This window comes from Mobula birostris, chromosome 7, assembly GCF_030028105.1.
Source record: "Mobula birostris isolate sMobBir1 chromosome 7, sMobBir1.hap1, whole genome shotgun sequence".
Classification (NCBI taxonomy): Eukaryota; Metazoa; Chordata; class Chondrichthyes; order Myliobatiformes; family Myliobatidae; genus Mobula; species Mobula birostris.
In genome coordinates, this window is record NC_092376.1 from 74,770,600 (window position 1) to 74,788,770 (window position 18,171).

The 18,171-nt window shown below is 39.8% G+C and overlaps 1 protein-coding gene across 2 annotated transcripts in view; it reads left to right on the forward strand.

Annotated features, from left to right (window-relative positions):
• The window catches only part of arhgap42a (Rho GTPase activating protein 42a), a 304,678-nt gene that overhangs the window by 125,404 nt on the left and 161,103 nt on the right, over nt 1-18,171 (forward strand). For both annotated transcript variants that reach the window (XM_072263438.1, XM_072263439.1), the window contains exon 3: nt 9,130-9,191. In XM_072263438.1, the coding sequence (XP_072119539.1) occupies nt 9,130-9,191 (62 nt within the window). The remainder of the gene's footprint in view (nt 1-9,129; nt 9,192-18,171) is intronic.

Consider the following 18,171-nt stretch of genomic DNA (forward strand, 5'->3'; position numbering starts at 1 on the left):
GGGCCTCAGTTTTCCTGTGAGAGTTTGACTGGGGTGTGCATACCTCACACTGGAAGACCATTTTCAAACTGAAGTAAAAGACCACAAGCTGAGATTGTGTTGGCACTTGTATGCATAATGTGTCAGGGGACTCTAGTCAATGGGGAATGCAGTGATTCCCCATTAAAACTTAAAACAATACTCATTTCATGGCATTCAATGGTGCAAACAATGACTGTGGGAACATTTCAGCAAAAGCAGTGACACAGCACAAACCTTAATGCATACGTCTTTGGAATATGGGAGGAAACTGGATCACCCAGTGCAACGCACATGGTCATGGGGAGAACGTACAAACTTCTCACAGGCAGCGGTGGAGTTGAAACCGGGTCGTTGGCGCTGTAATATTGTTACAATCACCGCCTCACTACCGTGCCAGTCACAAGTATAGGTACCCCATTTCGACCTTTGTGTCTGGAACTTGCACATTCTCCCAGTGACGCTGCGCATTTCTACCATGTGCTAGTTTGCTCTCATCCTAAAGATATGCTGGATGGTTAATAGGTCACTGTAGATGATATTTTGCTGTAGGTAAAGTGGTAGAAGAATCAAAGGTCAGTAGATGGGAACGTGGAGGAGAATAAATAACAGAAGTATAGATGGGTTCAGTGGTTCAATTTAATACCAGAGATTGCATATGGTATACAACCTGAAATCTTACTCTTCACAGACATCCATCAAACTGAAAAAACCCAAAGAATGAATGGCAGAGAGATCAGAACCCCAAAGCCCCCACCCCAGCACAAGCAGCAGCAAAAACATCAGCTCTCTCCCTCCCCCTCCTGCCACTGGCACCAGCAAAAAGCAGTGGCCACTCTCCCCCCACCCTGTAAGCAATAGCAAAGCCCCCAAAGAGATCGTGATCTAGAGTCCATCCAAAACTGCCCATCCCAACACTTCAGACAGGCTCTCTCCCTCATCAGCAACAACAACAAGGAGACCGGGAGACCAGCAGATCACTGTTCCGATGTTTCAATCTTCCACCTCGTTTCTCTGAGTCTCCCTGACTTGAGGAGCGATGGTGTCTCACTCGCCATCAAAAGAGGAGAGAGAGGATTGCTTGAGTATAGGGGCCTTCTTCCGACGGCAGTGCACACCGCCTGCTGTCTCAATGTTTCGGTCTCCAGCTTGCCGACATTGGCAATGAACTGGTCGTCCGTGGGCTGCATCCTGAAGGCGCACGTCTTCTAGGCTGCATCTGGAGATACCGAAACGCCAGGCCAAGTCCAAAAATGAGAACCCGTCGCTCGTGCAGAACTGTAGTTCGAGCTACAGCTGTGCATCAGGGATTCTGACAGAACCCCAGACACCTTGGAAAGAAAAGAGAGACATGAGAAAAGACAAATAAGCTGGTTCACGGACGAACTGGAAGAAGTCACCTAGGTCTGCAAAATCCTCTGGTGCCATCTTTTCTAGCTCCTCCTAAAATGGGACTTAGGAGATTGTCTTATTGGCAGCTCGCACGGATCCAGTGGGCCAAATTGCATACTTATTATAAAAAATATGTCTTAACTATGGGTTTGTGCTCTGCATTTACGTTAGTTAAGTGGGCAACTGCTGGTGAGTTTGGGGGATTCTTTCTCCAGGTAAGTGTTTTCTTTAGACTTTGTCCCTGTCCTTTCTCTTTTCTCTAATATTTTCAAACCTCATTCTTAATGTCTCACCATGCTCCTCCTGTTATCAGCCTAATTGTCCATGCAATCTATCTCCTCTCAAATTCACTAATTAATACCTTGGGACATGTGGGGTAGAATACAGGAGGTCCTTCAATAAGTCAGGCCATCACTTAATGTAACATTTCCTGACATGCATTTACTGGAATCTGCCAGTGAACCTGTAGTTGCATATTCTCCTTGTGATGTGTGTTTCTGCCATGTGCTTGTTTCCTCTCATCCTACAGATATGCTGGTTAGCTGAATGCCATTCTGAAACTGAAACTGCCATTGCCTTGGGAGCAATTTACTACCTTCATTGAATATATTTACTAACGAGTCTTGAATTAGCTTTTCTTTTGTAGGACTTGTCACATGTTTAACAGAAGATGAATAAACAATACTTGACTCTTTCCATTGCTAAAGCTGTTTAATGATTAACCAGTCAAAATTGTAGCTGTCAAAATTAGATGCCCTTCTTGCAACAGGGCTGATAGTGGTGAGATGTGTGTGGAACCCGACTGTTTATCTTCCGTGAAGTAAGCAAATAGGTAAATGGTGAAGACCATGGGTGAAAGTTTTTGAAAGCCTTGGAGGGAAAAGTGCTACTTGCAAATAAGGAAAGCATTTCTTGACTTAAGTTAGAAAAATGTGGAACCAAGCAACGAGTGTAGCAATGAGCTGGAAAATGGAGACAAAGCCTTGATACTACCTTTGATTGAAGTGCGAAGGCTCAGAAGGATAAAGACAGAGTCAATTGATGTCAATACAGTGTATTTGTGATTGTATCCATGTCAATGCTGTGAAAAAGGATATAACCACTAATCTTGTGTCATGAATTAGGATTTCTAATTCTCTAACTTTTGGCTGTGGTGTCCCAAAATTGGGCATTTTCTCTTTTTTTTGTTTTTTGAGATGGTATTGTTGAAACAGCCGGCCACAGACATAGCTGTCGCGCTGAGCTCCTGCTCAGAGGGAGGGTCTTTCCACCTGGTGACCTCAGGACAGCACCGTTCCACTGTCAGCTGATTGCCAAGAACAATGGAGAATGGCTTCTTCAAAAACTGGAATGATGGAGTGAAGGCTATGAAATCACAATGAAGTTTCAACAGGGCCCTGAAGAGTTGGGTGATGATGTATAAAGAGTAAAAAGAGAGGCGAGAGTAAATATTGGAATGATACTGGAGAGGTTATAATGGGTGACAAAGAAATGGCAGATGAATGTAATAAGTATTTTGCTTCAGTCTTCAATATGGAAGACACTAGCAGTATGTCAGGAATTCAAGAGTGAGCGGGCAAAAGTGAGTGCAGTTGCTATAACTAAAGAGAAAGTGCTTGGGAAATTGCAGGGTCTGGAGGTAGATAAGTCACCTGGACCAGATGGATTACACCCCAGGGTTTGGAATTAGTAGCATTGGGAAAAAAATACTACTATTTACAGCAATGATTAGTGAGGCACAGAGAGATCTGTCTTTACTGACAAGTACCTTTATTGTTTAAACTAGTAAGTTTGTGAATTCATACACTAGATACCTTGTGTGCACACTCACAAGGTATTTCTGACTCTCCTGGATAGTCAAAGAATAGCAAAGGTATTACCCGGGCAAGAGAGTTTACGCTGGCCGGGCATTCCTCGTTGTCCTGATTCACACACCACGTTTCACACAGGGTTGCTTACACTTGTATCTGCGATGGTTATTCTTTGAAGTTACCACCACCAACTTACACGAAGCATCAATTTTTATATCCATTCCTTATCAATTTAAATATCGCATTCCAGTGTCATTTGCCACAGGTCATGTGTCTGTCCTTTAACAATGTTATAGGCTCTGCTCCAAGCCAGCATCCATTTATTGCCCTCTTCCCATCAAGTGATAATCGCTAACTTATGGCTGTTTGTTCTCAATCAGCAATGAGCTCGAATCACTTCAGGCAGGCATCATCCCCAACATTCACAAACTTGCATGTTATAGCCAACCAAAGAACATCTTATTTGGAAATGATCTCCAGTCCATCAGCTTACCTGAAGAATCATTATGTCTTCTTTAAAACATTGATCAAGCCCAGCATGTCAAGCTCACAAAATGGAGAATAGACGTCTTCACAAAATGGCAGCTTCCATCCCCAAGCATGCAGCAAAAACAAAGACAATTAGTCCTGACGAAGGGTCTCGGCCTGAAACGTCGACTGCACCTCTTCCTACAGATGCTGCCTGGCCTGCTGCATTCACCAGCAACTTTGATGTGTGTTGCTTGAATTTCCAGCATCTGCAGAATTCCTGTTGTTTGACAATTAGTCTGTCTGTTTCCACTGCCCTTGATTCATTTGAATTCACTGATTTGTAGATTGTCATTCTTTCTGGCCAACCGTAGAGATCATCCAAGAATCACTATAATCTGGAATGGTTCTTGAGGACTAGAAAATTGCAGATGTCACTCCACTCTTTAAGAAGGAGGTGAGGCAGAAGGAAGGAAATTATAGGCCAGTTAGCCTGACTTCAGTGGTTGAAAAAAGATGTTGGAGTCCACTTGGAAAAGAGATGAAAAGGAATTTCTTCAGCCAGAGGGTGGGGAACCTGTGGACTTTATTGCCACAGTGGGCTGTGTGAGGCCAAGTCATTAAATATATCTAAAGTGGTGGTTGGTAGGTTCTTGATTAGTCAGGACATTAAAAATTATGAGAAGAAGGCAGGAGAATGGGATTGAGATAGATAATAAATCAGTCATAATGGAATGGCAGAGCAGACACAATGGCCCAAATGGCCTAATTTTGCTTCTATACTTTATGGTCTGAAGAACTCCATATGCTAGAAATTCAGAACAAAAATTGAGAATGCTTGAAAACTTCCAATGGGTCAACCAGCTTTAGTACAGAGGGAAACCATCTGGAAAGACCTTCATTGTAATTGTAAAGTGAGAAGCAAGTATGAGAGGAAGAGAGAGAGGTGGAAAGAAGAGAGAAAACCTGAATGCCTTAAGACAGCAGAGATGCATATCGACATGAGAAATGTATCTCCTCTCCACCCAGTCGTCATCAACAATTCTACAGGTAGCACCATTTCAACGTTCATGTTCCTGGGCGTTATTATTTCACATGACTTCATGGAGAATCGTATCTCCTTCATTAACAAAAAGGCTTGGCAGTTGTTAAAACTCCTTTTTTCCCAGTTCTGGTGCAGTTCTACACTGTCATCATAGAGACCATTCTCACAGTATTCACTACTGGTCTGGTTTGGTGCAGCAACCTTTCCAATTACAGTGAACTGTCAGGTCAGCAGAAAAACTCATTGGCTGCAGTGTACCGTCACTAGAGGATTTGTATGCATCCAGGACAAAAGTAGACAGGTGGAATCATTGCGGACACTACCCACCTGCAAACTGCCTTTTGTAAAAGCTTCCTCTTGAAAACACTTAATAGAGCGACTTAAAAAAAAATCACGACATTTTAATAGTCTTTAGCTCCAGGCAGTTCGCCCAATCAATCATTCTGTTTAGCCCCACCCTCACTCACCTCTATCTATTACCTCAACACTGCACCACACTATAAACACATTAATCCACTGATTACATTGTAATTGCACATTTTATTTCATATCCGTACTTTGACCTCCAACTTGTTTTATATAATTCTTTATTCATTATAGTTGTTGAAATTTGTTTTTTGTTCTATGTTACCTCAACACACCACGGCAAATTCCTAAAATGTTTAAATGTATATGGCGAGGAAAGCCGTTAGAGAGCGAGGAGCAGCCCGATGTGTGGGTAATTTAAGTGCTGGGCAAGATGCAAAAGGCCAGGGTGTTGGGATCTAAGATGAGGGATGGGTCGGTTCTGCTCACTGCCTTGCGACGTTTACTGAGATCTGCACTGACCTGAGGCCTGTGGCCTGCACCAGGTGCAGTGATGCCTAGCTTTATGTCTTTCATAAAACTTCAGTTCTGACTGCAATTTGCTTACATTTATTGTTTGCATAATTTTTTTGTTCTCTCTGTGCATTGGGTGTTTGACAGTCTTTTTTAAATGGGTTCTTTTGTGGTTTCTTAGCTTTGTGGCTGCCTGGAAGGAGACTACTCTCAAGGTTGTATAATGTATGCACACTTTGATAATAAATGTACTTTGAACTTTGATCCTTGTGATGGATCAAAGATAGCTTGCACAGCACCCACCCAAGCTGTTTTACCCCTATGCAGACCACAACCACATTGTGAGTGGAGCACAGTTAACTGGAAGAAGTGCAACTGAATTACTGCTTCACCTGGAAGGAGTGTTTGGCTCCTTGGCTGCAGTGGGAAGGGAAGAGTTTAAAGGACAGACTTCACTTGAGCAGCAGAGTGCTTGTTGAAGACAGGGAAATCGATCAGGGAGCATTGGAGGAAGTGATCCTTTTTCTGGCACTGGGATGGAAGGAGAAATTGTAATATCATTGTAGAAAGCATGGAGGATGATGCACTGAATGTGGGGGCTGATGGGACAGAAGGTGTGAATGAGGAATCCTGTCCTTTTTCTGGCTGAGAGATTGTGTAAGAGCAGAGTTGTGGAAATCAGCAGGGACATAGTTGAGAGCCCTGCCAACTATGATGCAGGGAAAGATCGGTGAAGGAAAAAATAGACATCTTCATGGCTCTGGGTTGGACATCTCATCGTCAGCACAGATACAGTGATGGAGAAACTGAGCAATGGAATTGAGTTTTTAGAACATAGAACAGTACAGCACAGTACAGGCCCTTCAGCCCACAATGTTGTGTCGACCCTTAAACCCTGCCTCCAATATAACCCACCACCTTAAATTCCTCCATATGCCTGTTCAGTAGTCTCTTAAATTTCACTAGTGTATCTGCCTCCACCACTGACCCAGGCATGCATTCCACGCACCAACCACTCTCTGAGTAAAAAACCTTCCTCTAATATCCCCCTTGAACTTCCCACCCCTTACCTTAAAGCCATGTGCACATGCACCGGTCGTGCATGCAGCCTGTTACAGCCGTTCCGACTAGTTTTCTTACTTTTTTCTTCTTACTTTTTTAATTTACATTATTGTATTTTTTTTCACGGTAACACATTGAAGCTGCATCCTCTCTAACATGCTGGTAGAGAGAGTTTTATTTGGGATTTTAGCGCTGGAAATAGTTACATTCCGACATGTCTCATTAGCGGGGCAGAAGCATGGTCGCATTGTTTATTCCAGGGACCAGCTGATTGCGCTTTTGCCGGCCGGTTTAGCGAGCAGAGCGGCGAACACCCTGCTGAAATCTGGAGGAAAACACACAGAGGGTGCAGAGGGCGATCACAAAGACGAGGAAAGAGGACCGGGTCGAGACAACAGAGACTTATGGAGAAGAGGATTTCCGTGGGTAATAAAATGGATGAGTTCACGGCGCTAGCCAGGAGTCAGAGAACATTTCGGGAGTGCAGTGTTACGTGTTTTACTGAAACAGGGCTGCACGAGGACATACCCGACCAAAACTTTTCCATGGAGGGCTTCCAGACCGTTCCGGCTGACCGGAAGTGCACTGAGAGCGGTAAGCGTAAAGGAGTTGGGGGCTTGCTGTTCTGGTTAACAACGGATGGTGCAATCCTGGTCATATTACAATCGAGGAACGTGTTTGTAGTCCGGATATTGAACTTTTTGCTGTTGGACTTCGGCCACATTCCACCGAGATACAACACTGGGCGTCATGGGAGGTTGTGCCTGCCTGTGGCCATCGAACCTTGCAGCTCCTCCCGTGGAGGGTCAGACCCCTGAGCCAATAGGCTGGTCCTGGACTTATTTCCATCTGGCATAGTTTGCATTTTGCTGTTTGATTGTTTGTGGTTTTTGTATTGCTATATTTATGCTCTGTTCTTGGTTGGTGCAGCTGTAACAAAACCCAATTTCTCTCGGGATTAATAAAGTATATCTACCTATCTATCTATATCCTCTTGTATTGAGCAGTGGTGCCCTGGGGAAGAGGCACTGGCTGTCCACTCTATCTATTCCTCTTAATATCTTATGTACCTCTATCATGTCTCCTCTCATTCTCCTTCTCTTCAGAGAGTAAAGCCCTAGCTCCCTTAATCTCTGATCATAATGCATACGCTCTAAACCAGGCAGCATCCTGGTAAATCTCCTCTGTACCCTTTCCAATGCTTCCACATCCTTCCTATAGTGAGGCGACCAGAACTGGACACAGTACTCTGAGTGTGGCCTAACCAGAGTTTTATAGAGCTGCATCATTACCCCGCAACTCTTAAACTCTATCCCTCGACTTATGAAAGCTAACACCCCATAAGCTTTCTTAACTACCCTATCCACCTGTGAGGCAACTTTTGGGGATCTGTGGACATGTACCCCCAGATCCCTCTGCTCCTCCACACTACCAAAGTATCCTACCATTTACTTTGTACTCTACCTTGGAGTTTGTCCATTCAAAGTGTACCACCTCACACTTCCCCGGGTTGAACTCCATCTGCCACTTCTCAGCCCACTTCTGCATCCTATCAATGTCTCTCTACAATCTTCGACAATCCTCTACACTATCCACAACACCACCAACCTTTGTGTCGTCTGCAAATTTGCCAACCCAGGAAGCTGTTGGGGTCAGTGGGATTAAAATGCATATTGGTGACCAATCTATTCCCTGAGATAGAGATAGAAATATCAAAAAACTGAATAGATATCTTATATATGGACCAAGTGACACTGTGGAAATTGACAGCATGGAATTTAATGTTCTTTAAGCGCTGAAAATAGTGCAATGCTTTCATTGATGTTACAAAGAAAAGGATGAGGGAGGGGGCCTGAATAACTGTGCTGTGTATAATAAAACAGGTAATAATAATGTGACATTGGGCCCACGAGATCTGTTCTACAGTTGTCCTAATTAACAAGTTGTATCTTGCATAGGCTGTATAGGTGCTCCCCAGATTATGAATGACCTGACTTACAGATATCCAATTTTATACAAATTCCCCAACATATTATTCAAGAATTTTTTAAGTTGCTTGTAATAATAATAAAATATTTCATGGTATTCATTAATGACTGGATACAGTATAATTTAATGTAATTATGGCTGGTGTTAGGGTGATTCCTGGGGACTGCCTGTACACTGTTCTGTAGTGTATTTCTATATTATCATTGCCTTTTGCTGCGTTGCGAATCCATTCAAAGAGCTTTTAATAATTTCCAATTCACAAGTTTTATCTGTGAATCAGCATGCTTACTAAATTTCATTTTCCCCACATTAGTAATAAATGTCAAACTTTATCCAAGGTGTTTGGCTGTCCTTTGTCTTCCATTTTGACATTTAGAATTTTGCATAATACCTTTCTATGCATTTTTGGGTAATCTACAAATGTAATGTTGATTTTAAGCATATTCTTCATGGTTATTTATTGCACATGTTCATTAAATTTCTGGAAATTATTCTAACCCTTACATACTAAATCCATTTTTACAGCTCAGTCTTTTAAAGAATTTGCACAACTCCTTCATACTGTTGAAGAGGAACGAAGAAGATTGGTGAGAATTACTTTTATCTTAAAATTGTTATTGCAACATGACCATAGACATATAGCTAGAAGGATGATTTGAGGGTGTAAAACAAACATAAGTCATTGAAAAGTTCCTCAGATCTGAAAGACGTGTTCTGCATGAATGTATTTTTGGGGCATACTATTTGCTAAGCAGTTAAAAGATGTGGATTTGGCATACATGAACACAAACTTGCGCTTAATGATGGCAGCAGGTTTGTAGCAAGGAAATGGCAAACTGATGTAATTGTGCAAAGTTGTTGGGGACGTGGATAAACAGATAACGAGCAATGGGGATGAAATAATGCAGGTAAAAATATTGAAAAATTATAGTAAACTGTAAGAGATTAGCTCTATTGTGTGGGGAAGTGAAAAGAAAATATGAGACATTTAAGATGATAAAAAGAATTAAATGAAAGCGCAAATATATACTTAAGCTACTTATTAGATATGGTAAATACTTTCATATATTAAATGGCATGTCTGTTAAGTAACAAATAATAATAAGATTCAACTCAGCTTAATCTCTAAGCACAGGTTTAGTTCTGTCTTTTGTCTTACAGAATATCCATTCAAAGTATATTTTTAAGACAGAATTATACTGATGAGCATGATTTTTGGTAGATGAGCACTCCCAAGTAGTACCAATACCACCTTCTTTAGCAAGATATGCTCGAAAGTTTAATACAGTGGATTTGTGGTTAATTTGGACAACGACTTATCTGGGACAACTCTTGAGGAACAAAACTAATTGAGAGAATACCTGGATTCCCTTCGTTTACTTGGGACACTGTGCTGCTTAACTGGGACAAGATACTGTTGCTGAATAGTTTCTAACTAGTGTCAATTGAGTGCACTTGTGGTCGTCAGACACTGCACCATACTTAGAGCGAACTGTTTTTATATAGTGTCAATTGCATGTGTACAAAAAGCAGTGATTTGTGCCACTGATAGTTAGCGAGAAATATGACAATTTGGAACTGTTTTGCTAACCGCAGTTTTAATTATTGAGGCTTGGAGATGGTAGAAATGGCTGGGAGTGAAAATGAAACAATTTCCCTACTTCAACAAGTTAGGAACTACAAAGAATTTGAAGGTATCAACAATCATCTTGAATGTTATGATAAAAAAAAGATTTAGTGCATGAAATCATCGAAAACGTATGAAGGCAGTCTATTATCAATACTAGGTGTTTACGCTGACTTTGTTCATTTATAGTCAAATCAAAACAATATGGCAGCATGCACTGGATGAATTGCTCCTTTGATAAATATTAGGGACTAATATACAGTTTTATAGTACTCTAGTAGTATTAGTAGTGTTCTAATTTGTTCTGTATTTCCTTTAAATACATAAATTGTTAGACAGCCAAGTTGGAACTTTTTTGCTTTTTAACTATTTCCTTTTCTTTTCAATTCTTTTTATTGTTATATTGTACAAAAAAATAACGAGTACATTGAAGTAACAACACTTACAATGTCTCAAAAAAGACATTATCTTAAAGATTGAAAACAAAATTTGTGATAACAAAAAAAACCTACTAAGCAGAAAAGTGAGAAAAAAAAAGAACCCATTAGGTGTACAACCCCGGAGTCATGCGTCATACAAAAAGCTTCTAAAAATAAACATCAAACTGCCAGCAAGAAAAGAAAATATACTCAAAAAAATTTACAATTAGATCGTGGAAAAATTATATCAATTAGCTCAAATGATAATAACGAGTAAATGAGCCCCATCTTTTCTCAAAATCAAATAAAGGTTCAAAGGTTCAACTTCTAATTTTCTCCAAACTAAGACATAGCATCACTTGAGAGAACCATTGTGACAAAGTGGGAGCTGATGTATCCTTCCACTTCAGCAAAATGGCCCTCCTAGCCATCAATGTAACAAATGCAATAACATGTTGGTCAGACACAGAAATACCATGAATATTTTGAGGAATTATTCCAAAAAGCACAGTTAATTTATTAGGTTGTGGATTAATTTTAAGTGCTTTAGAAATTGTTGAAAAAAACAACTTCCAGAACTGTTCCAATATAGAACAAGACCAAAACATATGTGTCAGTGTAGCTATCTCAGTTTTACATCTATCACAATCACTATCAACATTAGATAAGGTTTTAGAGAGTCTTTCCTTCGTCAAATGTTAATGATGTACAATTTTAAATTGAATCAATGAATGGCTAGCACAAATTGAAGAAGAGTTAACCAACTTCAAAATCCGCATCCAACCCTCTGTCATAAAAGTCAAATTAAGTTCCTTTTCCCAATCCTGTTTAATCTTAGATAAAGGATGCTTATCCCATTGTAATAATAAATTGTAAATTCTTCCAATAGAACCCTTGATCGAAGGATTTATACTCATAATAGTATCTAACAGGTGAGCATCCAATTTTTTTTACAAAAATACTTAATTAATTTTCCTTTTCAACTATTTCCATTAAATTTCGGCTAATTGGGGTAGCTGTTTAAGTGGGCCAATATATACTGGCCCCCATGTGTCCCAATTAACTGGAAACTACTGTATTTCTAACTTCAATTACTTGGAGAGTCATCGGCTATACAAGCAAATCAGAACAAATACTGTTCCAACAGCACAGATCTATTTTATTAACTTCCTGAACTACCATGAGTCATGTTTCAGGATGTTTCAAAAATTAATGCCAGCCTCGCATGATTTAAGATATGACGGTTGTTAAATCAGTGGTACGGAATAAACAGCACCTGGACGAAGGCTGATAGAAGGTGACTTGCAATGATTCTGGCTAATATAAACTGTGTAAGAGAAATCCTTATAATTCACACTTCTGAAAATTAATAATGTTCAGCACTGTTTTCCCTATAGAAGCTGAAGTTAGTGTAAACAATCGGGAGCACCATTGGAGACAAACAAATCTCCAACAATCCTTAAAATTAGTCACATTCCTGCAATTAAAAGAAGTGAGCTTCCTGGAACATTAGCATCATCTGCAAAATGAGGACAATAGTACATGTTTTCAGTTGATCACTGTAAGATCAGTAATGATCAAATATATGTCTATGCTGTATGTAATTAGCATTGATACCTATTTCATGGTTTAAGTATTAGCATCATGAAGTGCATTTGAACGGATGTTGACTAGGATATTGAAAACTTGTGTGCTTGCCAGAATTTCAAATCTTTGTGGTTAAGAATGTGCACAATAATTCTTTTCGGACTCAAATAGACTAGTTTTCTATCATTTATCAAAATCCTATCTGTCTAGATGTTGGGTTTTGAGTTTGCATACGTATTTACAATTAATTATTAGTTGTAGGTGAAAGGGTAAAGTCATGATGTCACGATACTAGCCAGTAGTTCAAGCAACTACAAGGAACACGATTCCTCTCCGCTCGGGCTTTAGGTAAACGATGGCTGGTAATATGTACCAATAGCAAGAACCGTCTTGTGCAGCTGTTATTTCAAAGTAATCTGAGCAGTTTGCCTTAGACGTTTGTGGTCCATAATATGCTCCACCCAAGTCTGAGCAGTTTGCCTTAGATGTTTGCGGTCCTTAATGTGCTCCACCCAAATCATTTCCAGGGGCAATATACCTCGCGTGTTTGGAGTGAGCATTTATAATCTATTGAAATACATCAAAAGCAAAAAGTACGATGTTGGCATTTGTACTACTAGAATACATTCAACAGATATTCTGTGGATTGACATTAGTAAACTCTCTAATGCCAATTCAAAAGAACCACAGATTCGTAATACCAATTGAACCTGAGACCATAAAAAGCCAACACTGTTACTTCTACAAACATGCATGAAATGAAACTTCCTTTGACCCCCAAGCGTATCCTGCAAACTTTTAAAACTTAAAAAAAAATATTAAATGTTAATAAAACTGAGTTAATTGCATAGTTGCCTAATGGAATTTTCTTTTAGTTAAATACGATACTATGTAAGGAAATCTTCCAGAAATGTGTATCATTGAATCAATTATAGACCATGACGAAGCCCACAGCCATTGCTGTCAAGTGAAAAAGGAGCATTTTAAATTTGGTGATCCACCCACTCTCATTTTCATGAGTTGAGTGAAACTTGTAGACGTGAACTAAATAATATTCTGTAATCAATATGTTAATTTTATTTCATTGTAGTGCACATCCTAGCTTTTGATCCCTGTGTCTTTTGTGTTCTGCTCAAACTGGTAATAATTATACCTGTGCATAAGTCTAGTATGACAAGGTGCCTACCTCATGCAAAGTAAATCACTACCTCAGCCTCACATGTGACTTTAGCACTGTGGTACTTCATTGGGCCAAAAATAACTATTATTGGAAGATTAACGATGAAGTTAAATGAATTACTTGAAACAAACAATGTGATAAATCTACAGGTGCTAAAAGGGGTGATGTGCATAATGTCTTACTCTGAGAACTTTGAAATTAATATTTTTATTCCCAGTCTCAGATAAGAAATGGAGATCACTGTCTGGTATTACTGTATACTTCTAAGCCATTAGTATTGTCTTAATGGCAATTTGTAACTGACTGTTGCATCCTCTGTTCCTTGAGTTTGCAGATATTGGCAGGAAAGCCCCCTGCTGATTACTGACTGAATCTCCTTGGTTGTAAACAATTTTGAAGAACCATGACTCTGTAGCAAGGGCAGAGATGATCAATGTGTATAAGTTCTATTGCCCTCTCAGGGTGATATACAAAGCTATATGGTGAATTAAACACCTACTCAAAAATCACCCGAGTTGGAAGCTTCCTTCAGGGTTTTTGATGAATTCTTAGATGTGAAAATGTGAAAAGGTTAAGTAAAATATGTGTTAAATTCAATACAGGACACTCACGCACTTTAATATACTAATACCGTCGATTATTCTCACGGTTGGTTTTAATCAAGATAATACACACACGTAACACTCCATAACTGTGCCATGTAAGCAGGAGTAACCTTATGGCGCAACGATATCTTAGTAGAGATAAATGTAATAAATCTACTAAATGTTTACTGATACTAACAAAACTGAAGACTCGCAGATATTGCTGTTTCAAGGGCGTATAAAGAGGAGGTAGAGATGGATGTCTTTCCACCATGTGGTTCAAATTGAAATCGAAAATAACCCGCGCAGGAAGTGGTGTAAAAACAGCCCACACTCAGGAAATGATGTGCATCCAAAACAAACTGCATCTCTAGGGACTTGGCTAATGGGAGGAGCAGGTTCCCACAAATATACCATCTTCTACAATGACAGAGCCCAGAGCGCGAACACAAAATGTATGCTTGAAATAACTCAACCGTCTTCAGCTGCGAATGCCAGCTATTCTGCTTGGCCAGACCCTGAGGTCCCCACCCTTATACTTGACAATGAGTGTCCTATTTGCTTTACTCTTTGACATATTTGGAATCAGCCATGGGTACTAGTACTATTCAGGTCGTGGTGCTCCAGAACTGCTATTTGTATCCTTATTTGTCCCGCAGCAGTAGACTACAATACTCACACTTCTTCAGACCTGTCTCATTTCACCAAAATTAGAATAAACCTAACACTGCTCCCAATCCTCAGTGAAGTAAATGAAAGTGTGATCAACAGTATATTGAACCAATACCATTTTGTCTGGCCGCATCAAGACTGCTTGTTTGCAGACTTCCCCAAAGCCCTGGCAAAAGCATGTTAAATTGATTTCTGTAAAGTAAGTTCAGAGCAGATGGTTTTGGCATAAAGTGTAGTGCATAACTAATAGTCACTGGATATTGGAGGGAAACTTTCTCAAACATGGTTCATTGTTTGGCTTTTGGAGGCACTTTATACCGTATTTGCATGATATCCTTGATATCTGCAGCTCAATATCTATCAATGCTATAAAATCTGAACTGCATCTATTTACTGATCATTTGCATAGTATTTGTTTAGTTTCAAAATGTTTTATTGAGATAATCCATGAGTTTATGTTGCTACCACCTTAAGCAGTCTCTTTTGGTTGGAGTTGACTTGCTTCCAGTACATTTCAGTGGGTTCTGAGTGGCCGATAATGCTTGTGTGGGATCTGTAGACCCTACCATATTAGGATAGGAGGAATTTGACAGAGCTGGTGTGTGGATTATTTGGGAAATTTCACTATTCCTGCTATTTTGCCATGTTTCCATATGCTCCCAATAAAGTCAGTGAAGAGTTAGGTTCTTTCTTGTTTGCAGCTTCTCTTTTTTTTGAGTAGATACTGACCAGAGATTTCATTGGATTGATGAGGATGTTTGAATATTTTTCTCCTAAGGAAGCTTTGATAACATCTTGGATCATTTTGCTGTCCCAGCGGAAATATCTTACCATGACGGAGCTTGGAATAAAGTACATATTTCTGGTATGTAAATTTGGACATGAGCATGATAGGATTTTGTACTTCTGTAGGGAATTGAAAATCATATGGATCAAGCTGGAAAGACCATGAGCTAATGAATAGTGTGGCAGGCACGAGAGACCAAAAGATCCACTCTTGCTCTTGTATGTGGCCTTGTAAAATATTATTGTGAGGATTAAGTTTGCTGAATTAGTGCCATTTTGTCATTGTAAAATGTCACTGGAGGGCTCAGAGAATTTGGCATAAACCTCAGCTGCTTAGCAGGTTGCCTGAGGGTTTTAATTTTTACTTCACTGAAACCCAGAACTTCAAGTAGTATAAAAATGCGTGTTTTGACATGCTGGCATCTTCTGATTTTTTTTTTCCCTTGATTGATTATGAAGAGTTGGAATGCCAGCCTGTATTTCTACTAGTAATAAAATAAAGCTAAAACTCTCACAGTGTTCTGTAGAAACTCTGTGAACGCAGGACCTTTCACACTTGTATCAGCTTCAAGGACAGCTTCTAGCTCACTGCAGTAAGTCTAGTAACGGTTTCCTAGTACAATACTGAACTCACAGTCTACCTGATCGTGGCCTTCTCACCCTATTGTCGACATTTTCTCCTTTTCTCCGTAACTCTACAGATGCATTGCGGAGAGCATTCTAACTGTCTGCATCACAGTCTGGTATGGCGGGGGGGGGGGGAGGGGGGCTACTGCATGGATCGAAGTAATCTGCAGAGAGTTGTAAACTTAGTCAGCTCCATCATGACCACTAGCCTCTGTAGTGTCCAGGACACCTTCAGGGAGCGATGCCTCAAAAAGCTGGCGTCCATCATTAAGGACCCCCATCACCCAGGTCATGCCTTGTTCCCATTGCTACCATCAGGAAGGAGGTACACTCAGTGATTCATGTACAGTTTCTTCCTCTTTGCCTTCCTATTTCTGAATGGACAATGAGCCCATGAACACTACCTCAGTACATTTTTATTCCAATTTTTGCATTATTTAATTTAACTAATTGATATACATATATATATATATTTACTGTAATTGTTTTTTTCCTCTATTATCATGCATTGCATTTTCACAACATATGCCAGTGATATTAAACAGGATTCTGATTTGATAATGTAACTTGTGATGTCTGTCACCTGTACCACACATTTTGGATGATGCAATGCATTGTTCTTTAAGAGCTATTAAATCAACATGGATGATAAATATCTTTCATGTCAGAAAGTGCATTTGTTTCTGTATAAATATATTAAAATCAAATGACATTTAATCCGTGTAACTTACAGGACACTTGTAATTATAACCCCCCTTTAATGTCACCCACCCAAGACTAAATAGAGTTTATCCTTCAGCTGCTCTATTGCCACCTACCTGCAGGTTAAATATACTACAGTTGGCCCTCCTTATCCGCGAGGGATTGGTTCTGGGACCCCTCGCGGATACCAGAAAACGTGGATGCTCAACCTGTCTCAATACCATCGGTCATTGGAAAAGCGTTAGGCTACAGTCAACGATCGGAACAATTTTAAAGGATAAAGTGAGAAAGGCCCTGCCCCGATGAAAGCTACAATTATTACTAAACAACGCAGTGGTTTAGTTATTGGGTTTTGGGGTTTTGGGTTTTTGATCCTTCACATCAACCCGGTACGGATGGAGAGCGCGCTCGGGAGCGATCTGTCACTGGATTGCACTCGGGAATTTCCGTTCCCGAGCCCGGTGCTGAAACATACGTTTCTTAATTGTTTTATGTGCATAGAAAAGTAAAATATATACTATATACTAAGACAAACGTTTGACTAACTGATGCTAAATAATACCGGTATACCTGTTCCGACTTAATTAGTAGGAGAACTTCCGGTTTTTTTTTCGATCCTGATCCAGGATAACCTACGCACGTCCTCCTGTATACTTTCAATCATCTCTAGATTACTTATAATACCTAATACAATGTAAATGCTATGTAAAATAGTTGTTATACTGCATGGTTTAGGGAATAATGACAAGAAAAAAAGTCTGTACGTGCTCAAACAACAAGTGCTGGAAGAGCACTTCTGAGTTTTCTCGATTCGCGGTTGGTTGAATTCGCGTATGCAGAACTCGCCGATAAAGAGGGCCAACTGTATATTAATTTGCAGCAAAAAAAAACTGAAATGTGCAATTGATGGTTCAGGTTACAGTTGTTTATGAGTCATAGCTTAAGCCCTTTATTTTGATTAGTCAGTTGGTAAAACTGAATTTAGATCTCACAATCCTATAATCAGCAGTTTTGTAGATTGTTCCTCCCAAAGATTCCTCTAGTTTTATCTACCAAATCCTTTATTTACGACTTTGTCCTTTATGATTCCCCTGGCAATGGTTAGTGAGAATTAGCCACCCACTCTGATGTTTCATCTCGGGTGGCCTTTCTCAGTCTTACACTTGCAGTTAAATTAGCCAAACAGCTGGCTTTGTACAACTGCTTCCAGAACCTAAATCAATTTAATTAAGATATTACAGCTAATGATGAGCATTTTGTTATAAATAGCACAGTATGAAGTCTGCAAAATATAGTGATTCATTCTGGTGAAGTTTAGTGTTGCTCTGTTACAGATTTTTAACTTGGATCTCAACTTGAATTTCAAGTGGATAATGATGGATT